The sequence below is a fragment of the Biomphalaria glabrata genome, chromosome 1, assembly GCF_947242115.1.
Source record: "Biomphalaria glabrata chromosome 1, xgBioGlab47.1, whole genome shotgun sequence".
NCBI classification, from domain to species: domain Eukaryota; kingdom Metazoa; phylum Mollusca; class Gastropoda; family Planorbidae; genus Biomphalaria; species Biomphalaria glabrata.
The window spans coordinates 21,521,989-21,549,727 of NC_074711.1; the positions used below are offsets into that span (position 1 = coordinate 21,521,989).

The 27,739-nt window shown below is 36.7% G+C and overlaps 2 protein-coding genes across 2 annotated transcripts in view; one reads left to right on the forward strand and one right to left on the reverse strand.

Annotated features, from left to right (window-relative positions):
* The window catches only part of LOC106074110 (28S ribosomal protein S11, mitochondrial-like), a 320,632-nt gene that overhangs the window by 59,880 nt on the left and 233,013 nt on the right, over window positions 1-27,739 (forward strand). The gene's annotated exons all lie outside the window — the stretch shown is intronic.
* LOC106071185 (U3 small nucleolar RNA-associated protein 15 homolog) overlaps window positions 1-27,739 on the reverse strand; it is a 49,940-nt gene that overhangs the window by 17,796 nt on the left and 4,405 nt on the right. Inside the window, exons 2-6 of the mRNA XM_013231232.2 lie at window positions 24,241-24,333; window positions 19,634-19,818; window positions 18,852-18,975; window positions 10,176-10,230; window positions 9,678-9,803 (exon numbers count right to left, since the gene is read on the reverse strand). Coding sequence (XP_013086686.2) covers window positions 9,678-9,803; window positions 10,176-10,230; window positions 18,852-18,975; window positions 19,634-19,818; window positions 24,241-24,333 — 583 coding nt within the window. The remainder of the gene's footprint in view (window positions 1-9,677; window positions 9,804-10,175; window positions 10,231-18,851; window positions 18,976-19,633; window positions 19,819-24,240; window positions 24,334-27,739) is intronic.

Genomic DNA, 27,739 nt, shown 5'->3' on the forward strand with positions numbered 1-27,739 from the left:
CAAGGAATTCATGACATTTCACTCAATAGAAGCGGGAGGGTTTTTTGAAAGCATTTTTTATATTGAACTTGTTTATTTTATTCGTTTCTATAGCTTCACTAAAATGTATGAATGAAGTCCCACTATGGCTAACACACTGAGACAGACACAGCTGACAGTCAATGTAGATGAATGGTAAAAAAAAAGTGACAGTTTGTAAACAACGTCCCCCCCCCCCCACTCCCCATCCCGCCTCATTGCTTGAGCATGCCTCGGTAAGCAAGCCTCTTCTCTGAGCAGTCTAGGAAGCACGCAAGACTGGTCCTCAAACCACTACTATTCTGACACGAGATTTCCCTGGACAAAATGAGAGGCTAGATGCAGGGGAGAAAACTATTGGTAGTTAGTTTCCTTCTGCTAGTCCTATTAGATTTCAACTGTTCCATATACTGCCCGCATAGTAAATACTGAATTCTACAGTATCGACCACAACTGAGAAAATGTTCACAATAGTTCACATATCAACTTCAATATGAATGTTATGCGCTATCAAGGCGATTCCAAAATAGTTTAATGCTAACTTATTGAACAAGCAAAAATTGTTCATGACTTTAGTTTAAGGGAAAGAAATCTGAATTGGTTGAAAGAAAAGAAATCTGAATTAGTTTAAAGGAAAGAAATCTGAAACAGTTTGCTATAGCGAGTTCAGTTTTCTCTTGATTGCAGTGGTAAATATAAGTCAGCAATGAAAAGTCAAAGGGAGGCAAACAAGATTTATATTTATATACGTCCTAATCGGATGAGCCATAATAGACTGACAATGAAATTTATATTAGATAAATTTGTTATATTTTGAAATAACTTGATTTTAAATGAAATGACCTGACGAGACTGACATGGACATCTGACGAGACCAACACCAGCTCTACTTACTTCATTGGTGTTTTTGAATGTCAAAGGACAGCCAAGAGTTCAGAAGAATCAAGCAGCTAACAACAAATTCTTGTCATCTCGAAAAAGGGTAAACGTTAAGACGGAAAATGAAATTCAATAGAGAACAGATCCTAGAGGTTGAAAGCAAAAGCACCTAAAAACAAAAAAACTGTGTCCATGAGGCTGGCACCATCCTTAGAGTTAACCAAGAAATTTCCCCACGCCCGAACGGATCATATAAATTTTGGAAGAAAAGTCAAAAGCAGGAGAACTCTTGGGGTATACGTGACACACTGTTCCCTGGGGTCTAGCTATCCAGATCTGACAAAAACATTGCAGGACAAACTATTTTCGGACGCTCCTCCAGCATAGTGCACCTTGCCTCCGAATGTTTGAATCCCGCTTGGACAAGTTGGCGCAGCCACGTGCTATTCATTTAGGTAACAAGATTGTTGCGTTGGAAGATGCATCTTGAATAATGTCATGGTTACAAAAGCTTATAAGTCTATTCTATTTATGACAAGTTCCTATTTCAGACATGAGAAAAAAAAATACAAATTCCAATACTATTTTTTAAAGTTATAAAACAAAGTATGATAATGTATTTGAATATGATAAACCAAACTCATTCAAAGCACACAAAAACAACAACAACAAAAAAAAAAAAAACATTTAAAATCCACGCATTGTAATTAATTTCTATTTCCTCAAGACAGGAAAAAATGATGGATTAGAAAACAGTCTCCTAGATCTATGTTTATAGACCAAATACAGTTCACCAGCAGTGAAGACATTCACGTAATGAAGAACAATTATTAAAAAAAAAAAAACTTGACTGGAACTATAACATCTAGTATTCTAAACGAAAAAAAAAACCCAAACAACTTAAGACTTTAAAATAAATACATTTCAATAAAGAGCTCGGGGGAAGAGATCAGAGAAATGGTTCTTTGTAGCTCCTCAGTACACCTGACAGCCATTCATCAAAAAGGTAAAAGCCGTTGAAACGCTCATCGCAATAGTAAATTATCATAACCATTTAGTAAGTCAATTTATTCCTCTTCACCGGGCACGGGGGAGAAATCTACTTGGCTGGCAAAGGGGAGCTACTCGACATTCAGGCTTAGCACAATCCAAACTAAGCATAGCCCTAATGAATTGAGCTCATTCCCATAACAAGTCCTAATCAAACAACAGCTTTCCCTCCCCTGATACTCAGCGAGAAAAAAAAAAACTATGTAAAAATCAGTGAAGAGGCTAGGATTGTGTCCACTTGGACTGGAATAGAATTAAGACAACTCTTAAGGTACAGCAAAAACAACAGTCACTAACAGCACAACGAAAGTAAACATCTTACACCATACACATAAATAGATAACATTTAGAATAACTGAAAGAGAAACTAGTCAGTGTAAAACTAGAGCCTTTTAGATAACTACAAAATTCTTTGCATCGATCACTGATAGACAAAGAGCGACTTTACCAAACAATAATAATAGGTGTTGATCCTATTGTGTGTCTATTTCAAAAGCATCCATAACAATATTAATCTGATATAAATCGATGTATGTTACTACTACAGCAATAAACATTTTGTTTTCTCGACAACTCTATTGACATATATTGAATACGTTTAAAAAGAAAAACTTGAGGGAAAGGAGACCCAAAAAAAAAATGAACGTTCCAGTAATCTCCTTGGGCCGTTCCTAATTGAGCGTGCCTAGATTTCTGCTACAATAATCATCTCAAGGAAGCAGCCGGCGACGGGGATACGCATGCATCGTTCGCTTCATTGCGATACAAGATTTTCGTTTTCATATCCTCCCCCCTGTGCGGAATCTCTCCCCCCCCCCCCCCCCCCAGTAGAAAAAAAAACCGCAGATTACAACAGGCATTCGTGAGAAGAAAGAAAGAAAGAAAGAAATGGATAATGACGGCACTTTTCTACCAGAGACTACCGGGACGGCGACCGTCTCTTTTGAGTTGAAGGATTAGACTAGCATGGAATAGAAGGTGTTACTTAAAGGAGTACGGTTGAATTAACTATGTAACGTTGGTACGTGCAATGGTCCGCACTAAACAGTACGTTAACCTGCTAAGATAGAGACCAACCAATTTACTCCAAAACTTTAAAGTACGTAATCGCTTGGCACTACACTGTGACGTTTATAGAACCTACGTGCAATTCCTTTTCAAACCTATGTGTAGCAGACGTGTTCCTGTTAAAAGAACATTGTTTATAAGTTGTCTTTTAGTCCTAACATTATTCAGCATGAGTTCTTCTAGCATACTTTTTAAAACCTGTTGGTCATTTGGTCGCAGAGGTCTTCCGGGAAGTGCATACATGTCATTCGACACTAATAAACAACAACAACAAAAAAAGCTATTGCACATGCAAACCTTCCCTAGAAGACGAAGGAAGTAACATTTCGTTTAGACAATCAATCATTTCAATAAGAAGCGATGTGAAACACACACACACACAAATCTGTGTTAAAAAGACAATTCACACATACAGTGTCCTGTACTTCAGACAAATAAGATATAGTGTCCTGTACATCGTAAACATTGTACAGACACCTGTACCTCATATACTATACAGAGATAGTGTTGTATTACCTCAAACAAATGCTACAGACAATTCCTTGTACCTCAGACAAATGATACAAACAATACCCTGTACCCAAGACAAATGATATGTACGGGGTACAAAATAAAAAGACTGGATAAAGGGAGACTACAACTGGATATATCTTTTACATTTGTTGATAAAATACCTTATCTATCAGCCACCTAACAGTACCGCGGCAGTGTTGTGAATGCCTTGCTCCCCAGATAATTCCAACTGCCCATCCTCTCCCACCACAGTGAGCTGAGCTCTAATAGTAAATCTCATTCAAGAGCCGGGCTCTGATATGAAAACAAAGCAAGAATACTACAAGATCCACCCTCCTCTTGTGGTAGCAACATCAAAATTCTATTTCTGAATGGCTCTGGGTGCTGATCCTTAGCACATGTGGGAAGTGGAGAGACTACGTTCTCAAGAAGGGAAGGCAACGTTTCCAGTCTACTTCAGGAGGGCAAGAATTTACTTAAGGTCCGAAACATTGGAATAAACGGAAAGAGGGAGGGGCGCTGCCATTGCAATAAAATAAGATGGGGCTTAGTATTGTGCTCGGATTTCATTTCACAGTGTCATTCAACACAACGGAATCGAGAGAGAGAGAGAGAGAGAGAGAGAGAGGGGGGGGGGAGGTAAGAATTTATATCAACGTATAAAAAACAAGGTTTCTTGTTACCTTGGATGTGCGTATGGAGATAGTATCAGAGAACTCACATGCTACAGCGAGTAAGGGAAATGCCCATTGTGTATAATTATGTTCTTATTAGGATTAACCTCTTTTATAAGTGTATAAATCTTGAAATAAATAGGCAAAGACGTTCTCTTAACACAGCTCTACCGGCACTAGAATTGTTTTATGAATAAAATATGTGCCTTGTCTGAGCTAATACCAGGTAGACAAGTCATAGCAGTACTGAAGTGTATTTCATCTCATTATGGGCTTACACGTGGCCTTGGAGGATACGGTGTTAAATAAACTCATATATTATTATAAAAAAATCTTTTACAAGAGCTTTAATCTATTCTAATTTATTTCAATATATCAGTATTGCGAACTTGCCTAAAGAAGACAAAGCACTCCAGGAACTCTGGTGGGAGAGAATGGTTCGAAAATGACGAGTTTATCAAAGCTTATTTCTAGCATACTCTCGTCTGTTTAGTAATATATATCTATATCTATCTATCTATCTATATATATATATATATATATATATATATATATATATATATAACAAGTAGGGATTAAGTAAGCATTATGGTGGAATCAAGCCAAGCAGACATTACTTCGTATATATCACACACTATTAATTCTTTTTATAAACACCGTGAAGCTTCTCAAGCTGCCACACACCCCCGCCATATCTCCGTTGCATACTAATGACGCCAGAAGTTTTAGCCCCCGCGCAGATTTTTCAGCACATTACTGGAAATCTGGTCCGAGTTAAAGGCAAGTCCCTTGATTCCCCGCAGGTGCCGCCAGGCTGAGCCGAGCACGTTATTTCATAATGATAATTTGACACTTTCATTCCCACAGAATAAATCTGTGTCCGAAAACTTCTTAGTAGGATTGAAAGGTTTTGAAGGAAAGGATTAATGTCAAAACGAAAGAAATTAGATTAGGAAAGAAAAATTTGACTTCAGAATCCACTTCTACGAAAGCTTTACTGCTTGCTATGTGCGTATAAGATTTGCAGCGTATTAGTTGAAGACATGTGCTTAGAGCAGCAAAATTGATACTGAGGTGACAGTAAATAATGGCCATTTTTACTAAGCTTATATCAACTCACTCTGGTAAAAAAGTTTGAACATGTTTTTTTCTCCCATTTCCCATTCTTGGATCAAGTTAAAACTTTGCACAATTATTCATTGACCCTGACAAAACATGAATCAATAAAAAAACAAACAATTAATTGATGATTAATTATTTTGGTTGCTTTCAAAATAAAGAGAATAAATGCTACTTAATTAGAAATATATATGTACATAATCGATAACAATGGAAATTATTTCAAAGATTAACCAATTAAACTATTTTTTTTTAAATAGCAGAAAGGGAGCTAAATACTGTAATTATCAGATGAATGGTAGTAATTAGCGGTTATTTCTTCTTATATAATCTTTGGTTTTAAAAAGTATTATTTTTTATACTGCTTTTAAAAAAAAGAATAGAAATATTTGCACTTTACAGAAGTTAAACGTTTTGGTTAAAATGGCAAAGTAAAGAACACAGCTCAGAGACTTGATAGAAATCTTTACTTCGCTTTTTTGTTTTTTTTTCACACAAGCTACAGCATTCATGATACATAATTATGTGATACAAACGACAGTATCAACCATGAGTTGGCAAGAGATTTCATGTCGAGAACCAGAGGTCTGAACATAAGCGTGCTATTTCTACACAACACTAGTAAAACGTAACAGTCGGAACAGTGCGCTAAACCACATACAGAATTACAAATCTAGTGAAAATCTGAACAATTCTTTTATAAGCAATAGATGAATGCTGAAGGCAAGTTCCTAGAATGAAGCGATCAGTGTTTTGTTACTTCTGGATTCTGGGAATCAAAATGGGTAGAACAAAATGATGACCTACTTACTCCAATCCGATTCTGTCTCCATTATATGCTTCCTGCCGCTGAAGATATTTATTCTTGAAATAAACATTATTGGACACAACTCTAAATTGTTTCACATCGTTTTACTTCCCAGTGGAGGGAGGCAAACAAAAAGGTTGAGGACAGCTTGAATTCTTTTTAAAATTATTATTATATATATAAACCTATTGTTTTGATTCCTGGCTTATATTAAAGCCGCGTCGACATACATTTTAATAGTTCCATTCATGTGTAGCGCACATTTAACATGCGCTGCGTTAACACACTATGATTGGACAGGCAAGATGAGACCCTGTGTTATTGAAAATGGGATATATTAAATATACTAACTGTCACAGATGCCATTATAGATTTATTTGTATATTTCACATTTAAAAGCTTATGTGTAAATAGAAATATAAACCCTTGACTGAGCCTCAGGAATTACCCCACAAATCTAGATCCTTGACAGCGCCTCAGGTTTTACCCGAGACGTAATTACGATGTTGCAAATCTATTGGTTGATTTGAAAATAAATAAAGACATTTTTTAGCGCCAGAGAATTGACGAGAGTAGAAAGAACGCCAGTCGATAAAAGAATTTCCTAGTAGACAGTCGCGTTTTCTAAGAGCTCTGATTTAAAGCCTTTGTAATGTTATTTGTGCTTGTTGATCTGTAACTTGTACATAAGCTGTACTTACGTTTTATATTTAAATAAAGTTCCAGAGTTGTGTTTTAACAAAGAATCTTTTATTGTGAATCCTAGATCGTCATTTATTCAACTATTTTAATTCAAGTGAAATCCCCGGCACCACAACACACGTTGTGACACTAACATACAATAATTAATAAGCTTATTGAACCATTGAATTCACTCGTATAATATATAGATTACATCTATTATAATAGAATCTGGACTCTAGATCTAGATTTAAATATATATAGGCCTACAAGCAAATGTTTTTTTTATTAAAAAATGGATTTAGGTCGATTAGATATTTCAATAGCTCCATTCACACTATTTTTACATTCACATTTGCTATAACATTATTATTTTGTTCAATTGTCTCTAATACACTATATTAGTGACTATACCAGTGATACGCAAATTACGTGTTGGGTAATATATGGCTATTATTACAATAAAAAGAACTTCGAAACTCATTCTGTTCTCTCTTTTTTAAAATATGCATTGGAGATTCCGAGAAGTAAATAGGTGGAGCTAAATAAAGCTAAAAGACGGATGTGAAATTGGTGTTAGATTCGAGAATAAATGTCTGAAATTTAAAATAATAAGTGTTCCTTCAATAACAGCATTTTGTGATATCGAATAATTGTATAGGGATAAACTTTTTTTCTGCTTTGATTGTATATTAAATTGATTAAAGTTCAAGATATTATATATAGCCTGAGTTTTAGTGTGCTATTTTTCTAACCTGCATCGCTAGTTCAGAAGTGGGACTCGCTCGCTCATAATGCTCCATTACAGGCCAAAACGAAGAGGTAAATAGAGCCCAACTCTTTTTGGTTTGTGATTGTGTTAATATTAAATCAAAGGAGAGTATAAAGCAGCGCCTCACTTTGAAGGTATCAGACAGTAGTGGTAACTATTTCATTTACATTACAGTTATGGTTACTTCTGGTATAAAGGTCTTCTAGATGAGCAATAAACAAGATACTATAGAGAAAGTCTCACCTAGAAACTCAAGTCTAAATACCCAATTAATAAGGTCATGAATTGTTAGCGCTATTAATACGTATTGTTAGTGTCTTTGTCAAAGAAAGATAAGAAACTACAAGAGGCATAGAGAAAGAGAGAAAAGATTTTAGAGAACAAATAAAAAATAAAAAAAAGCCTACATAGTTTACAAATATGATTAATAGAAAACAATTCTGTTAAGATTTACAAGTGGTTAAGAGAAGGGAGGCACCAGGGAATTAGTTTAACTCTAGAAAAGTTTTCTTTGCCTTTATATTAAGTGGAAGGTAAATGAGAAACTCGGCCATTTTAATTCTGCTTCCTCTAAAAGTAATTATCAAAGAGTGTTTCCGGTTAATGCAATCATTTAGACTTTTCCCCGTCATAGCTTTCCAGAAAATAAAGACGAATTTGAAAAGATTAAAAGATGAAGCGCTTTATGGGAGTCAAAAAAATGGGGAGGGGGTGGTGCAAAGGGAAGAAGGGGGGGGGGGGGGAGAGCCAGGAATGCAAAAGCAAAACAGAACATATGTACTTGAGATCTATTGGGAACAGGCTTGCGTCACTGCAGACGTAAAAGAACCGGTGTGAAATAAATTTAGAGGAAGATGGAGAGAAAGAGAACAAAAAAAAAAACGAAGTAAGGAAGTGAATGCCTTGGAGAGGGGGAAGGTAGGGGGGAAATAAATTCAAGTGATCTGGCTAAGTCTAAAAGACAAAGAGATATGAAGAAGATAGTCCAGTTGAGATGCCACGAGAGACAACTCGGCTAGCAAGTTTACTTCCTTCGTATTCATCTCCGGCTCTCGGAATGGCAAGGCAAATAGTTTCCTTGTTGTGACTGAGGCCAGGCAGCAACGTTTCAGGATGCCCAAGAGCTTCAATTACAAGTGAACTATGTGAAATGACTTGATTCCTTCACCTACACAATAAAAGACTGGCTGATTTTTGTTTAGGTCCATACAACTGAGCGAGGTTCATGTCAGTGTCTTGCTTATCCTTCACCCAACGTGATACTTATAACACCTCACCCTCCCAGCACCAACACTTGAAGAAATACATAAGAATAATGCCATCTGAACGAGAAACATCGTTTTTTAACCATTTTATTAAAGTGCACTCAAAATAGAATTTGGTGGGACCAATGCCCCAAAAAACTTATTCAAACATACTGCATCTCAAATGGGAAATATCGAACCAGAAGAAAGCAAAAGGTAAAGCTTTTTTTATCAAATAGAATGCAATTTTCAAAGGTGAGAATACAAACTCTTTAAAATTAAAAAAAAACAAAAAACAACGAAGTTTAAATAGATTAACTTAATAAAATAGCCAGTCTAGTTTAAAATAAAAATATGTCAATCACTGATTGAAGTCCAGGTCAGTGTTTGACTTCCTTAGATCCGACTAAAGTTTGAATCAGCCTCAGCCAAGCCAGCTAGATGGGAGCACGGCTTCCTGCCGGGCCGATACTGCAGTGCAAGACATGAAGTAGTTGAGCAGGAGACATAGGAGATATATAGTATAACAGAACCATTTGTAATCTCTAGATCTATAAGAGTATCTTCCTGTTTAGAAGGACATGCTGTAGTGGACCTGTTATTACACGCAAAAGATGTCAATTGAACAAGCATGTGTCATTCTTCTGAACATGTGACCACTCTGACATAAGTGAACAAGAACAGTATCGAATTAGCGAAGAGGTATTGAAATAATATCTCAAAATCATTGCAACAGTTTAAAGATAATACATTTCCTCTACACCCAGAAAAAAAAGAAAGTACAAGCTGTGGATTTTCAAAGTAATAAACATTTGAATAAAACATCAAACTGAGATCAGATGTAGACTTACCTGCCGAAAAAAAGATTCCACCATTGGGAAACATAAGGACACTTTCCACAGGGAGGCCGTGATTGACAGACAAGACACTCTGATCTGCTCTGGCGTCCCAGAGTTTGACTGTATGATCATATGAACCTAGAATGGAGAGAGTGACCTATTAATCAGAGAGACATTTGTATATTAGCCTAACATGTGTAACAAATCACTAAATGTAAAAGATCTCTCCCACATCACGCTAGAGTTATTTCAAATGCAGACAGACAAACTGGGGAGCTAAACAGTGTCACGTAGCTTATTGCCTTTCCGAGCGGAAGGCTATTGTGTGGTCCAATATAGAGGTCAAAGGGCTTTAAGTCTAATTAAGCAGGTAGAGATACTTGATTGTCATGTCTGATTTAGTGCTGCTATACACACATGTGACATTCAATTTGAAATGGTGGACTGAAATGTGATGTACATTATCTCTACACTAGGATGTGGAAACAAAAAGAAATCTGTTAAATTTACCTGTCAGAAACAAGTCTTGACTAGACCTAGACGTTAAACCACATCGAATGTAATCCTAAAAAAAAAAAGTAATAAAATGTTTCAAGGTTACAAGGTAATGTTACATATATAATACTGTAATCAATTTTGTAGAATGAAAAATTGAAAGTGAATTTTGAAGAGATTTCATTTTTGATCTCCTTTGTTCTTTATCTTAACATCGTCATTCGTGACCTCCTGCACAGAACGATCATTCCTTAGGATTTGTGTCTTGATTCGTTTCCCTTTAAGTGAAAATTGAACATTATCGAATCAAGCAATGTACCCTGATGTACTCCCGTACGTTGCCTGGAGCCGCATACGCTAGCAAGGAGTGCTAATAGTCTGCAGGTTGATAGCGCCCACAGAGACATCCTGCTAGCAGTCCATCTGCAGGGAGAGATCACGGTAGTCTCCCTCTATCTACTGGGAGTCTTTCCTTCAGCTCCCCCAGCTCCCAAATTTAAATCTGACCCCGCAGAGCTAGCTGCGTGAGCGAGATAGAATTTAACTGGTTGAACTGTTCCAACGCCACACACGTTCTAAAGGAACATTGTCTCGACACAGAAGGGAGAGAAGAAGAAGTTCAATTCATCAGCACCTCGTCATAACAAACATTAGAAAACTGTAGTGACAGATCGATACATGTGGACAAAGTTTTGACAGCTCACAGTGGCAGGGATGGAAGAAACACTTTGAAACAATCGTTTTGAATCACCAGTTTAGACTCGATTAAAATGAATTTTTTTTAGAACAAACTTGTTATGAACTAAGGAACAATCTTGCAACACACTTGTGCATTGGCAATAGAAACCATTGTTAGGAGTGTTTATGTTTCTGTTGGCTGAAAGGAATCTGATGTAACCATGAGTAAGACTATGGCGGATAATGTGTTTGTACTTGCTGAATAGATTCTGATGTAACCATGAGTCAGTCCATCGCGTGAATGTGATGCACAGAGAAGAAATGCAGATGAAGGGGAGTTGGACTTGTACATTGTAAGTCGGGAGTCACAGAAAGACGTGCACTGAGTTGCACTATGTATGAAATTGTCCACGTGAAATACCGAACTATCCCATAACCTTCGAATTTCATGCTTTAAATATAGAGCCAAGTTAAGATAAAGCTACCTTTTGTTAAATTGTTCTTGATATTTGTTATACATATTTCAACAACCACATAAAAGTCCAAGAATGAGACGGTTTAACCTTTCGACAATTTAAAGCAATGTAAATATAAAAACTTATAAATATTTTCATAAAATAACACCGACTGAGTCATTCATATGTATGTATCAAGAGATCTCAGCAACTGCCGTACGGGTCCGCACAAAATGTCGTAAATAGGTTTCTTTTACCCTTTGTTTTTTAGATGCTCGCTAAGAAACGGTTTTGACTAATTCATAATATGAAAGTTGCATTTCACGAAAAACCGCAAGCTTTCTATTCAACATGTGTATTTTAAATTCGGCATAAATACAAATATTTAATAGCACAGAATGGGACTTTTTTTTAATTTGTATGCATATTTTTTCTTTTTACCTTCAAATAGGAAATAGCGGCATGAATGCGTATCGTACGTACAAAATGTATAAAAACAAAATAAAATCCATCATTCTTTTGTGCTTAACTCGGCATAGTGGACACTTTAAAAAGTTACCTAACAAAACCACATTGCTATTTCCGTTGTTTTTTTTCTCTAGAGAACGCGTGTGGAGAAAATAAATTCAATTTAAAACAGAATGAGATGAGGACTAGATCGAAATCGACATGAATGCAAAATCGAGAATTTAAAATTCACCGATCCACATCTTAGGGAGAATGATTGAGAGCAGATCTAGACCTGTATGACTACTAACACTAGAATAACAAAAATCAATGGAATTGTTAGTGAATGTGAAGGTCTGTTAAAAAGTTTGTGTGTGTGTTTCGGTAGGACATTTTGTTTCATACCGTTCGTGGCGGTGGTGCTATTTGATTTCCGCGAGCTAAAAGTTGAAGGGCTGTCTAATGGTGGCCCGGTGTAAATGGCGAACAAAACCAAGAATAAGAAGCCATGTGTAACGAGTGGATTGTTGGCCAATAGTGGTGACCCTTTCCAACTGTTCCACGGGATGAGAAAGGCTTCGATTAAAACTGAAGGGGGTCAAAACTATGTGGAAGAGCGTTACGATGCATAGGGGGCAAAAAAGTCAGAGATTATTTGTAGGACTAACTTTTTGTTGTGGGCGGGAGGGGGGAAAGTAATTCTAGAATTCACTGGGTGTGTGGGGGAGAGGGGAGGCGTTCTAGAACGATAGAAAGGGTCATGATAAAGATAAATATAGCAATAGTATGTTTATGTCAAGGTGACATACTACAAAATATTACATATATCATTACTAAGAAGGTATTTCAATGCTTTTAAAAAAAATCTGCTTAAAAAAAATAGCACATGACTATGCAAATGACATGACTATAAAAACACACTCTAAAAAAACAACAACACTCATGCCATAAATGTAATAAGAATATAAAAAAAATCATAATGACATTATCTGTAAATAATGTTTTAGCCATCCTTCCAGTTGTAACCATAGGAATTTAAACACGAGGACAAAATATTAGCGAATGAAATTTGATGTTAGCAGCACGCGCGTCAGATCGTATTATATGGCTCCACCCCCTTCCTCCCATCGGCACAGACACCGACTAAGCTGCATTCAAATTTGAACCAGTTAATCGCCTCTTCTGGTCTATATCTCCTAGTCAGCTTCCAGTGTCGTTACATCAATAGACACCAGAGTCATTGCGTCCTATTTGGATAATTCTGCCAACTAGTTGCTCTGAATAACTTCAATGTTTATTTAAGCAAAAAACTTGTCTGTACCCATTCAACATGCGTCAATGAATGACTCCTTCAAAAGGCTGATAGAGAGCTTCGATGTAAAGGTTACTGAGTGTGATTGTTTCATAATTCCAATAAAGGTGATTCAATTCTAAGTACTGTCTACTGGGTGCACAACGTTTTGGCACAAAATTTGTTAAAAAAAAAACACACAACTTTATATAATGCACATATATTGTAAACCAGGGGTCTCAAACTTATATCAGCATGTGGGCCGCAGTGGGAAGTAACAATCAGTCAGCGGGCCGCACCACGAAAAGAGAATGTTTTTTCATTAAATTTTACGAACACTTACTGTCACTGCAGTTAAATGCTAAAATAAAGTTTTTATAATTATTAATTACATTTAGTGTAGTTTATTACATGCACAGGCAGTTTATTTTACTAAAATAAGTTGACATTGTCTCTGTCACTAATAAAAAAAAGCAGAAACTGTACTTCTCCCGAAAAACAACAACAATAATTACTAGGCCTACTGCAGATGGCTTGTCACTCATGTTTCTGTCCACTCAGCTGAGAGCGTTTGGCAGAGACCAGACCATCGACGTAAGGTCTGAAGTCGCGTGTAGTGGCAAGCCGCAAGTTTGCTCTCAGATGCTCACCAGTCAGTCTTGATCGTCATGCTGTTTTGTTGATCTTCATTCTGGAAGAAACTGAAAAACTGTTCGCAAACATACGTACTCCCAAACATCGCTAGAATTCTAGCAGCTGCGCAGAATAAGTTTGGAAACTTCTCTCTAGGAAGGAAAAGGTAGAAATCTGGAACGCCAACATCAGCGTATTTTTGCTTCAGAAAAGTGTCACACTGCAGGTCCAGTAGTTCCATATGGACTTCCTCTGGAACGTTTTTCACGTCAACTGCGAACGGAGTGGCAACAAGGAAAAACTGTGGTTCGAGAGCAGTGAATTGCTGAAAGCGGTTTTTAAAATCTTCCAGTAGTCTGGAGAGGATGTCTACGTAGTCTTTCAGGCGCTGTAGTTCAACCGTTATGCTCTGTAGAAAAGAGAAATGAGCCAGGTTTCCATCTGCCAGCTGAGTGGCCCACAAAGTCGGCTTGCATCTGAATGATTTGATGCGGTCAAACATCACGGTAATCAGCTGCTTTGTGCCCTGTAGTTGTGAATTGATTGCATTGAGATGTTGCGTGATATCAGTAAGAAAAGCAAGATTCGACAAAAACATTGGGTCACTGAGCTGAGGTATGTCTGTCTTTCATCGCAATAAACAATGCTATTTCCCGTCTCAGTTCAAAAAATCTCTGCGGCACTTTTCCACGACTCAACCACCTGACTTCCATATGATACAGCAACTCTCCGTATTCCGTTTCTAAATCAGCCAGAAATGACACAAACTGTCTGTGGTTGAGACCCCGTACACGTAAGAAGTTCACCGTCTTCACGACAACATCCATCACGTTCTTCATTTGTAGACTTTTGCCACAGAGTGCTTCTTGATGCAGAATGCAGTGTATGGATGCAAAAGGTCCCGCCAAGCTGAGCTGATACCGCTTCTCTACCATTAATCCAACACCACCAACCTTCTCTAAACACATTGCTGGTGCACCGTCCGTAGCCACTGAAAAAAAGTTTTCTCCCACGGTAGCCCACACACCTGTCAATACAAGCTTCCAGTTCTTGAAACACGTTATATCCATTCGTCTTTCCTTTCATGGCTAGTAAGTCCAATTGCTCTTCAACAATGTTCATGTTTTCGTCGACCCCAAGAATGAATACGGCACAGTATGCGGTGTCTGGTACACCAGTAGACTCGTCCAGTGCAATGGAATATGCTACAAAGTCTTTTGTAGCGGCAATCAGTTGCTGTTGAACATTTGTCGCTGACTCGCTAGCGGCATTCGGTTAGAATCAGGCCACCGTTCACCCAGCTTCTGCTGAAAGCCTAAGCGGTCGGTGGGCGACAATGACACTTCATTTACAGATTTGAGCAGTTGTAAATCATTTCACGGCTTATATGTGGTCATTGTAAATTTTATCTATTTTTTTTTTAATTCGCGGATGTGCCCCCCCCCCCCCCGTTTGAGACCCCTGTTGTAAACTCTGTTATACTATAGTATACATTTTATTCCCCCCACACAAACACACAGAATGAAATTCATCAGTTTTCTAGACACCATAAATTAAAGAAACCATTTTCGTGTGAACGAAAATGTAGCAATGTTTCTTTTTTTTTTTTTTTGGACAATATTAAAATCCTCACTTACACATAAATGTTGGTGATATAACAATCACACAACAAACTTAAATCCTAAATCTAATGGACAAAAAAAAAAAAAAAAACTATTGATCATTATATATAAAAAGACATATATATATATATATGTATCTGATCTGACTTTTTAAATGCGTAATAAAATGAACATATGAATGTGGCTAAATTATTTAGCGCCAAAACGTCCTACTTTGTTGACGACTTGTTCTGTGTATTAACTCTTTACTGAATGTAGCGGATTCCTGCAGCGCTTTAATGTATTTGTGTGTTGTATTTACTGTTTGTTATGATGTCCTGTACTTGTTGTTTCATTCAATACTTTCTAAAATGACCGCCGAGCTAATAGAAATCTCTAGGAAATAATGAATTGAAACTTCACTTCAGTAGAGAGGGTGTGGAGACGTCTGCTCCAATTGAGCACAAATTGTTCTAAGCATGCTCTTCATTCCTGTAAGATTCACATTAAAGTATGGATCTCGAGGTCACGGGAAATGAAGCTTTTCAACGAAACAAATCGTCTAGTGATACACTCGGAGAAGCGCTTTCCATTTGAAATCTAGAAACAGCTGAAACGAAGGAAACATTCCGGGGGAAATTGTTTTCAAAAACGTGCCCATTGATTCCAGGCGGCGAGATCAAAAGCTGAATCTATCTCACTTCACATCAGAATGTATCACTTTGCACCTACTAGCCTAATTAGTCCTTACCTATTGCAATGAATGCTTGAAATGAGCGTCTCGGAAAGTAGGATGAGTGCAAAGTTCAAGGGGGCAACTAAGTAAGAGAAGCTATCGATACCTCAACCAATTCTGAGATTAATACAAGGCAGTACATAACAATCTTCAAGCCCTGTTACGTACATAGCGAAATACACTGCTACTTTAAATCTGAAAGAAGTGTTTCGTTCCCATAACGATTACTTGTAAAATAATAAGCATTAAAAAACTTAAATCCATTCAGCATATTAAGAAAGGTGTAAGTAGTTGAGGACTAGGATAGAAAAGCAACACAGGCACTCACATACAAACATCATTAAAACATCTATTGCTTTGGAGGAGTTGATTTCACCGTTCTATAACACACAGTGCTGCTGTCAAAGACAGTTGTTCAATGTTAAGACCGTAACTAAAGCGAAAGAGAGGCTTCAAACAGGGCAGATTGAAATTCACATCAACAGTTCTGGGTTTCATTGAAATTAAAGATGTCATTAGAAGAAACGGGAAACAGCTTCAGGAGCGCTAGTCTTAAAACTAAGGCGCGTTCGTGCCTGGAAATAAGCAGAAATGACGCCTAGTGTTTCAATATTAAATCTATTTGATGACAGGCTACATAGCCGAGGAATGCCCCCCCCCCCTTTTTCCCCATTTCACTATGGGAGAGTTAGGGAAGAAAACTGAGATGTACTGGAAACTAGCAAGGAATAAGGGAAGGGGAATAACTGGATGTGACAAGCTCGAGTCTGTTCATTCAGAAACTTAAATAGGCTTAGAAACACTCGAGGGGATTTGGAAATAGATCTAATAAAGCTGCCCCCCCCCTCCCAGGATGTGAGCAGTGCCGCACCAGTAAAAGTAAATAAAAAAGCTGGGCGATCCATATAGCAGGTGGTGGTGTGGGGGGGGGGGGCGCTAAGTTCATCTTATTGTGGCTGATGCCGATGGTTAGCTAAGGCGTTGTGCGGCCAGCAACTTACAATCAGTACACAGTTGAGCTCTTAAATTCCAAATGAATGACCACTCCCCCATTATTCCTAGACAGCACAGTGAGCTGCCCAATAGACTGGCTGTGTGGCATAGACTAAGTGATTTCACAAAGTAACGTGACGTAGGGCCTCATTCGCTCTGTTGTCAATCGCTGTAGTATCAAACCTCTACCAACTAGTCTAGACTGACAAGTCGTGATCAGACCTGAAGTCGAATATTTTATATTTTCATGAACTTGGCCGTGTTATTATGAAGTTTAAATTCAGGTGGTGTCATTGTGTAAACGGCTGGTTCAAGTGGAGGCAATCTAATAAACTAAGCAACCCAATCTACTCTGAAGCGTTTGTATCAATTTGTGTGTGTGTGTGTTTATTGTTTGTTTGCAGCTTACATTAATATATAAGTCTAGGTTTAACAAATCATTAAAACAATGAACATTCTTATTACGGCAAATGGATCTTATTAAAAAGAGAGATATTTATATTTGTTAGGAACAGAATGTCGTTCTGAAGTACAGCAATGCTGCCAATGAGGTCACAATTGTAGTATGTTTGAGTTGAAGCTTTCGATGTACATACATTGTTTTTCTTTGCTTATTAAAAGTCATAATTTAAAAAAAAAAGGGTGGGGATGGAATGCAACACTATGAAATGCATTGAGGTACTAGTATAAATTGGTATACAAAAAATAAACTGTATATTCAAAAGTAATCAAAGGAGTATAAACTAAATTATTCAGGCTTCTACCATCAGCTGTAAATTGAAATACTCCACCGTAATTAGACAAAATGCTCAGGTGAATAGTTCAGCAGAAGGCTGGCACTGACACCACCACACTATAGAGCTGCCAGTCCCTGTCTGCCAACATTGAAGTAGAAACAGATCCAAAGTGACTTACCATGGTCTCAGAGGATCAGTCATTCAATAAAGATGGTAGCCTCGAACCAGAAGAGAATCTAGAATGCCCACGGAGATAGGCGCCATAGCAGAATGTTTTGTTGAGTACAGTTTGGAGTGTGGACAGTTCTAGTCACCACACTTCTATCAATACTATGAATAACGAAAGACAATTATTTTATAGTGAAGATATTCACTACTAAGCAGCCTATAAAGGAATATATTAAGATAGCCTTTTATTCTTTGAAATAGATTCCAATACAAGTAGTAGTAGTAAAGATATCTGCAGGAAAAAAAACACACACACACACATGTTGGAAAACTAAAGGAAATCAAGTTTGATGCTCAGGGATTCGTTTCAAATGTTAAACTCTTTATATTTGTTTAGGTTGTGACTTAAAAGTACTTAAAACAAAACAAAAAAAAAAAGAGAAGTTAATGAGCATAAATCTGAGCACAGAATGCAATGTAATAAAGGCAGCCAATAAAAACTCTAGAAACAAAGTAATTTCCAGTGTAGAATGAGTTCTTCCTTATTAAAAAAAAAAAAAGTATAACAGATCATTAAAATGTTCAATACCAGATTTACACATAATTGCACATTCTTACTTCCAAGTGATCAAATATAGAAGAGGTTTCTTGAAACGTTTTTGCCTAAATACAGTAGTGAAATTACCAGTTAGCAGACCATACAATGAAGCCCAATGCAGGCTTTGTTTAAGGAATACAGCGCTAACTTATAAGGAAAAAAAAAAAAAAAAAAGGGTGGGGCCTGAGGAGAGAGGCCTCAAATATATCTATATATATAAGGAAATTAGAATGGCTCGGATCATTAACAAGGATAAATCTGGTTTTAGATAGCGAGTAGCTGGGTAAGAGCAATGTTTCCGATATTCAATCCTATAAATTGAAACTAAAGGATGCAATAAGTATAAAGAGTTACCTGATGCTCGTGATAAATGTGCACTTCTTTCTCAGTGGGGATGTCCCACACTCTGACAGTCTGGTCATCTGATCCGGACACTATTCTAAACTGGTCCTGGAGAAACTTGGTTACACGAACAGCCCTGGGGAAATGTACATCAAAACAAAATAAGTGACTGACATGGAGAGCTTAACAACTAAACTTCTTTAGACTTTAGTCACTTCAGTTTCACAAAAATACACCACGGTAAGACATCCAATTACTCTAAAAAAAAAAAAATAGATATATGTAATGAAATAAATCTTGACACATACAGAAATAAAATAAAAAGAAGGAATGATGAATAACATCAAAAATATATGTTTACAACTTCAATGGTTTAAAAGTCATAGTCTATTGTCTGTCTCTATTTTCTCATTTGAAAATAACAGAAATAGATCACTTTTAAACCAACATCTATGTTACTGCCTCAAAATAATATCTAGAATTAATTCTATGGAAAGTAATCTATTTGGTAACAAAACTTTGCAAATTCTTTTCTTCTGTTTCAATGTAATAGCAGTTCTGCACTTAACTAAACTACACCTTGTAAACTTGTTACTAACTATAATAGGTCAGTTATTGCTGTTTGCTTATTAGTGAAGATGATAATGTGAGTGAGCAAATGATTAAAAATTTAAAAAAAAAAAAACCATAGATTTACAGAAACAATTAGTCCATATAGCCGATATTTAGTTACAGTTGCTAAAGCATTATCAAGAAAGCACTAAGGAAATGGACATACTATTTCATAGACTTACCCTGTATGTCCTTGAAATGTCCTGAGGAGAGAACGTGTGCCTGGGTTAAAGATCTTGATGTACTTATCCTCTGTACCAGCCACCAGGAGCTTACCATCACTTCTGTAGGTACCACTGTAAACCACATCTTTAAACCTACTGATGGTGCTGTGCAACTGGGAGTTCTCCACATCATATATCTGAACCTGGAACAGAAATACATAGATAGAAACAGAACTATTACATTTCTTGTAGTTTGTTTGTTGACATTGAAATAATAAAAATCACATTCATTCAATTGTGTAAGTGGTATATCTAACAGGGTTTGCTGGCTGGTTAAACATATAATGAAGGCACGGGGGCTGAGCGGTAAAGTGTTCAGAACCGGGGGGTATCGGGCTCAAATCTTAGTGTAGACTGGGATTTTGAATTTTAGGATCTTTGGGCGCCTCTGAGTCTACCCAGCTCTAATGGGTACCTGACATTAGTCGGATAAAAGTAAAGGCAGTTGGTTGTTGTGCTGGCCACATGACACACTCGTTAACCTTGGGCTACAGAAACAGATGACCTTTACACCATCTGCCCAATAGATCACAAGGTCTGAAAGGGGAACTTTGTTAAACATATAGTAAACTTGATAAAAAAAAATGTTTTCGAACGATATTATCTCAACTGGAATTTCAAGTCTTGGTCTGATGTTAAAACATGTATAATATCTTTGCTTCTCAGACTTAGTCTAAGGTTAAAACTTGAACCTGTTTTACAAAGCTTATATCAACTAACTCTGGTAAAAAGTTTGTACACGTTATTTCTCCCACACCCATTCTCAGATCAAGTTGAAATTTTGCGCATTATTTCTTTTACATGCCAACACAAGAATCAATAAAAATAAATTAACCAATTAGTTAATTAACTATTGGTAATTAATTATTTTGTTATGTATCTTAAAAAAAGAGAAAGAATTTCCTTGGCTGATAAAGTTGAATTAGTCCTTATTATTTCTAGAAAACAGAATGTAAATGACTATAAATAACTATAAAACCTATTTTCATAAGCAGTCTAGATCTACTGCAAATTTAATATCATGACTGATCCAAACTAATTGATAGAACTACACTAAATACAAACTAAGTTTTTTAAAACAAGTTAGCTTTTTTTGTTGGTATTTTGCTTGTTTTTTTCTTTTCAGTCTAGCTGAGACGCAAACTTAAACGTGACAGCCCAAGTTTGGAGAAATTTCACAATGAAGATTATTGACCATACTGCGTATTTCTCTGACTCGTATATGTTTCATTACTGAATTTGTTGTAATTACTTTAAGGTATATGTACTAAAAGAAGAGACACTGACTCGCATTCCGTCATTTTCTAGAAGAGACAAACTTATTTTCACACTAAAATTTTAAAGAAAGTTCCTTAAGCTATTTGTATTGCTCGGTAACGTTGGCTTCTAGACAAGATTCTTGGATATGGTAAAAGATATAGAGGCGACACCGTAGCTATACAGGTGAGAAACAAAATTGAATTAGATCTATTCTGTAGTCAGGCACAGGAAATACAATATGCAGACGTGTTAAATGTAGTCTTCAATGGTGCCATGCCATCAAGGCAGGTTCCGATTTGTATTTTCGATTCAGGTCTTGCCTCATCTGCTATGTTCCGTATGGATTTAGAAAAGTTTGCATTGATCGTACGAGGCAGATGCCTCTGTGTCGTAAACTGAAAGCACAGTTCTTTCCGCGCGGGACTGTTAGATTAAAATGGATAGCTAAGCAGTGTCTTTCACCGATTGAGGAAGGATGCCCTGGCGTATAGGAAATATTGTGTGAGCGGAATTATACAAGAAAATATGTGCATCGCACAACTAAACATAACTTAACACTTGTCATGGTACAAATCGTAGGGTTATCTCGGATGTGGATCCGATTTCTAGACTGCAATTACGATACGTGTGACATATGTTCTATCGTGATGTTAATGTGCGCTAGCATCAAAGCGGTACTGGTTTACGAGATGCTATAAAGGCCGAGTTCAGGGCTGTGGTCGACACTTGTCCTGAAATTAGACCTACATTATTTATCTAATAGGTGATTACTTTGCTACGTCTTTGTTTACAAAGTGGTGGGTGTGGACAGAGAGGGAGGATTGGAGAGGGGAAGACGTAGAAAGAGAAACTAGAAAAACAGTGTGGGATGGAGGAATGGGAACAGTGTAGAGCAGTGATGCCCCAACTACAGCCAGTGGGCTATATCTGACCCTCTCATACACCAGTGTAGAGCAATAGGAGATCGGCTTCATATATGTATTGCGGTTATGAGGCCCGTGTTACACATGTCGAAAATTTATAGGATACAAAAAAAAAAAAAGGTTGCTGTACAGTGCATAAATATATCAAAGAAAAAAAAAAATAAAAAAAAGAGGAAATTGAAAGACTGGCTAGAAACCAATGAACAATAATTAGTCAACAAAGAAAAACTGTCTCTAATGGACCTCATTCACCAATCGTAAACAAACAACATTTAGCCACGTGGTGCTCTAGTTTAAGATTGGTGAATGAGGTCCATTGAGTCACAAAATATCCTGTTTCGATGTAAAAGTAAGAAGATGTTTGCAACTGTTAGGTGTCAATATCATGGCGTTAGGTAACTCAAAGCACACACAATAGAAATGAAATACGTTGTTCTATTGAGTTAGACGGGATACGGACTTGTACTTTCTTTTCTTCTTGTATTTATAGTTATATAGGATTCAGCCATGATTCTTTTCGGAAGGAATGCTTTATCAACGAATTATTTTATGGGCTGGAATTTCAACGAGTTTTTCTGTTTAATAGAGGGCGAAAAACCTTGAGCAACATTTTCTTTGTTCATCTCTTAATGCTCTTTAAAGGTACAAATGAAAATTTTCAATTCTTTTTTAATTTTTCCCTGACTTTTTAACGTGAAGATTCTCTTCAATTCACATTGAAATACTTAGTACTTCGTAACTAATTTTTTTAAAGGTTGATGAAAATTTTGTTTTACAAGACTTAAGGCTATATCATGTAGGCATACGATACCAACTGATGGACTATGAAACATGGATTTGACTATATAGACCAAAGATAAATGAAGTTACACGTTCTAAACATTAGATGTTAAATTAAGTTACATTTGATAGCACTGCCCTTTACAAATATATAAAATTGTTAAAAAGTGACACTTGAAGGCCCGGTGGGTGAATGAGCGGTAAAGCCCTGGGATTGTTTATTTTGGGGTCTTTGGGCACCTCTGAGTCCACCCAAACATTAGTTGGGAAAAAGTAAAGGCGGTTGGTTGTGCTGGCCACATGACACCCTCATTAACCGTGGGCCACAGATGACCTTTACATCATCTGCCCATAGAATGAAGTTCTGAAAGGGGAACTTTACTTTACTTACTAAGTGATACTTAGAGATAAAAAAAGTTGACCTTTTAAAACAAAAAAGACTTTGTAAACAATTTTGTCAAACTTGGGACTTTGAGCTAAGAGGATATGTTCCCCCCCCCCCTTGTGTTGGATATTAAAGCAATGTGGACTTTGGAATGTCCCCTTTTCATTGGATTAAAAGTTACACAACAGTTTCTGGTGTGATTCATCTTGCTTGTGGTTTGGATGTATATAGCATTAAGAATAAAATATCAAGTAAAAAAACAATGAAATAATTTCAATCAGTGATCTACTTGAGAGGCCAACACACAGCCACCAACAGTCCTTAGTGATTAAGGCTATATCAAGTTAGGTATACCATACCAACTGATGGACTATGATAAATGGATTTGACTATAAAGACCAAAGATAAATGAAGTTATACATTCTACACATTCTAAACATTAGATGTTACTCTAGTCAAATGTGAATTTCCATTCACTCTTCTATTTTATGTCTTTTTTAATTTCTTTATGTTTTCTTGAGTTGAGAGATCTCAAACAGAGGAGCATTCTAATACTGGTCTAGCCTAGTTTAAACATTGTTTCCTTTCAGACCTTGTGATCTATGGGGCAGATGATGTAAGGACCATCTGTTTCTATGGCCCACAGTTAAGGAGGGTAGGGCCAATCATGTGGACAGCACAACGATCAACCGCCTTTACTTTTATCCAACTAATGTCAGGTACCCATTAGAGCTGTGTGGACTCAGAGGCGCCCTTAAGATACCAAAAATAAAAGTCCCAGTCTCCAAAAGGATACAAACCTGCGACCTCCAGTTCGGAAGTCAAGCGCTTCACCATTCACCCACCATGCCTCCTAATGTGGTTGAACAAGTTCAATATTGAGCTTCATGCACGTATCAGCCATTTTGACATGAGCATGGAAAGAGCATAGCTACCAAAACTAACTCCATTTAGGTTAGATAAAATGAAGCAAAAAGATGATATTGTCCCTAAATAGTGAAGTTGGTTAACATACGCAGTTAATAGTAGTTTAAACATTTTAGTTTTATATTGTTGTTTGATTTATAAAACATTTCTTTAAATAAACCAAATGCTTTGATTCATTTTTTTTAAAATAATTTTATCCATATGAGGATTTCATGATTATTTTTTCACTTATTATTTATAACACCTAGGTATTCTGAGATTTCAGTCTGTGTAAATATCCAACAACTTACCCGCATTGAGTTTGTGACTGCAAAATTGTATGGTTGGACCTGGCAAAAGTCAATATCTGTAATAGCTCCATATTCTTTTACTGTCACTGGAGTCTGCAACAAACATTATAATATAATATAATATAAATAAGAAATTGATAAACCAAAACTTTTACTATTTCTACTTCTTCTTCTTCTTCTTCTTCTAGCCAGCTTTATTGCTGCTGAGCTGTGAGCTCTTTTGCAGACTGTGCCAAGGAAAAAAAGTGTGCTGTTTTCTTCAGTTGTTCAGCACTGCCGTACAGGGTGTTGGTTATGTTGGGCTGTAGTGGAAGTAGGGTCTGCCTAAGGTGGATTAGGGAGGGGCATTCAAAGAGGATATGGTTTACGGTTTCAGAGGGGTGGGTGCAGTGTCTGCAAAGGGGTAGTTGTGTGGAGTTTATTTTGTTCAGGTGGTAATTTAATAGTGGTGTGTGTCCTGTTCTTAGTTGGAAGATTGTAGATTGTTCTTTGCGGGGGAGGAAGTTAATACTGTCCAGTTTGTTAGGCGTAGTCATTTCTCTGTACATGGCTCTGCCTGTGTTTCCTGATGCCCATTGGTTGAGCCACTCCTCTTTGTGATTGTTGACTAACATTGACCTTAGGGTGAGGTAGTTAACAGGTCTATCTGGTTGTTCCATAGTTGAACCTGCCTTTGATAGCTTATCTGCCTTTTCATTTCCCATGATGCCAATGTGTCCAGGGATCCACTGTAGTGTAATATTGATATTTAATTTTGATATCATCTGGTGGATTATCACACTGAGTGTTGTCAACTCTCTTGGGCTGTTTGAGGTGCTGCTGTTAAGTGCTTCCAGAGTAGATTGGGAGTCTGTAAAGACAACAATATCTGATGGTGGTTGCACTCCTTCATATAATTTGTTTTCTACTGTCTGGAGTGCTATGGTAATTGCCTCAATTTCGGCTTGGAAGTTTGAGCAGTAATCACCACAGGGTGCGCTTATCTCAAAGTGTTTATTTTTAGGGAAGACCAGGAAGGCACCAAGACCAGCATTGATGGTAGCTTTGAAAGCCGATCCGTCTGTATAAATATGGATAGCTGTTTTTGGATAGCTTTCGATTGTTTCAAGCGTGCCTACTTTGAGCTCCAGTGGATTTGATTCTTTTGTTAAGGTGTTATTTAGTAAATGTGTTTTGATGGTTGGTTGTTTGTAGTTTAGTCCGGGTGTAATGTTTGAAAACCTGGTAATTTTTTCTCTGTTATTGGGTAGGTGGTGTTTTAGGGCTAGTTCGTCAGTAAGTTGGATCAGAGTCCTTTGCTTTTTTTGGTTGTTTTTCCTATTTCTCTGTGTTAGTAATTTATTTGGATGATCGTCCTCCAACCTTCTGTATCTCTCAATAGCTTCTAATGCTATTACTATTTCTACAAAACCTGGACTACCTAGCAAGACAAAGTTGTAGAGGTCCATCTATTTTGAATAGTAATTGAAAGCAAAATCCTAGTCTTCCGAGAAAAATCCTTAAGTTTATTCATAGTCAGCTGGATGGGTACATAAGTTAAGATTGGATCTTTAGTATCACTTTGGTAAACATAGTTAATGTTGTTCCCTATATCTTAAAAGAACAAAAGGTGTTCTATAAAAATATATGATCCATCTATTGCTAAAACCATTTTCTTGGCATCAAAATTTCAATATCTGACATCATGGTCAAGTACAAAGCATCTTACTGAAGCCCAAATCAATTAAGAATGAAGGCAAATAACAGAAGAATGGAGAAAGAAGGTTGAAAGATCTTGTGTGGTGCTCCACGGTCCAGCAGACCAAGGGATATGTGAAAGTGAACTTAGATGTGAACCTGGCCTAACTGATGTCATGTAATGATTATCTAATTGTTCTGTAAAGGGTCAATCTCTTATTCAAAGGCTCAAGAAAAAAACAAAAAACATTTCCGTAAAAAAAAAAAGAAAAATCCTCCCCTCCCTCCAGCAGAGGACTCCACAGTCATAGAACCGTGTTACAGTTCAAACACTACTTATTAATTGTTGCTTTAAATTATGTTCCACTAATATGAATACTAAATAGATTTTTTCTCTTTAAAAATAAAAGTAAACATTTTTTTTTGGTAAATGTAAATGTAGTAGTTGGCATCACAGAACTTACTTTATTTAGCTATACAATTACTAAAAATCTAAAACCGTTTGCATAAATGTGTTAAAAATATGGTACAGTCATACAGTTATAAATTGTGGCACTGAAGAATGTTGAAGAAGAAATAGGCAACACAGGGCAAGAAATTACAAACAATGTACAACAATACAAATCAATAGATTGCCTTCTGTACCTAAGTACAATTTTTACATTAGCCCTGTCTATAGATGTTACATTTTTTGTTTTTAATGACATACATCCATCCCAATGGCACTACAGCCCATGGAGGGCTCTAGCCTGCTTCAACACATCCCTGTGTAGAGCTCTCCTGGGCTCTATCATACTTTTTACAAATATTATTTATTGGAGGATGAAATGACCAGGGATGAGGTGACCAAAGATGAAATGATTGGCAACCAATAGGAGTACAGCAAAGCTGTGACATAAATCACACATAGTCGTACCCTGCCAAACAAGTGATCTCTCAAAACATCATAACTTTATTATAACAAAACATAACCCCAACACTCCCTTTACAACGAGGTTTCTGTCAGCTTGTTGGCAAATACGGAACTAAGGCTTGAGTGCCACCAAACAATCCAAAACTTAGACTGACATGTATTAATCTAGATCCAACCCATCCCAAATATATATATATATATATATATATACATATCTTAATGTATTTAGAAAACTCTAGATAAGCTAGTGAAAAAGAGTAATCTATATATATATATATTGCTGTAAGTCAGTTATTCCCAAAGTGGTCTATATAGACCCCCAGGGGTCTATGAGGACTTCCAGGAGGTCTACGGAGGTGAAAAAATAAATTGCGGGTCTATGACCTGTAAATGGGGGTCTACGATAGTGGATCTCATTTAAGCATGTCGAGAATTTAAATTTCATTTCCCATTGATGAGTTGTACCTAAGTTGATCCTTTAAATTTTTATCTTATTAGTTGAATGATTTTTTTAAATTTTTAAGTTTTAACATCTTATTAAAATAGCTTAATCGTGTCTACTTGAAAATAATATTGTAAAAGCGAATCTAAAAATAACTGAAGAAAGCAAAGTGTTGGTTATTAGAACTTTTGCTTCATTCCGTCCTTGTCGAAAAGCAACTGTCCATGTGCCTTTTACATAACAAAGTTTGAAGTTATGTGGCTCTGAAACCACCTAAAGAGTAACATCATTTGAGACAGTGCCAACATTATAAAATAGATTGAGATCTGAAATACTTTCGAACACTTTAAGTTCAGAATAGAGCCACAGTAGAAAAAATATTTGATTTAACATCACAAAAGAGAAGAGCGTCTTATAATATTTTAACTTAGGCCTACATATAAATATATATATATATCAAAATTCAG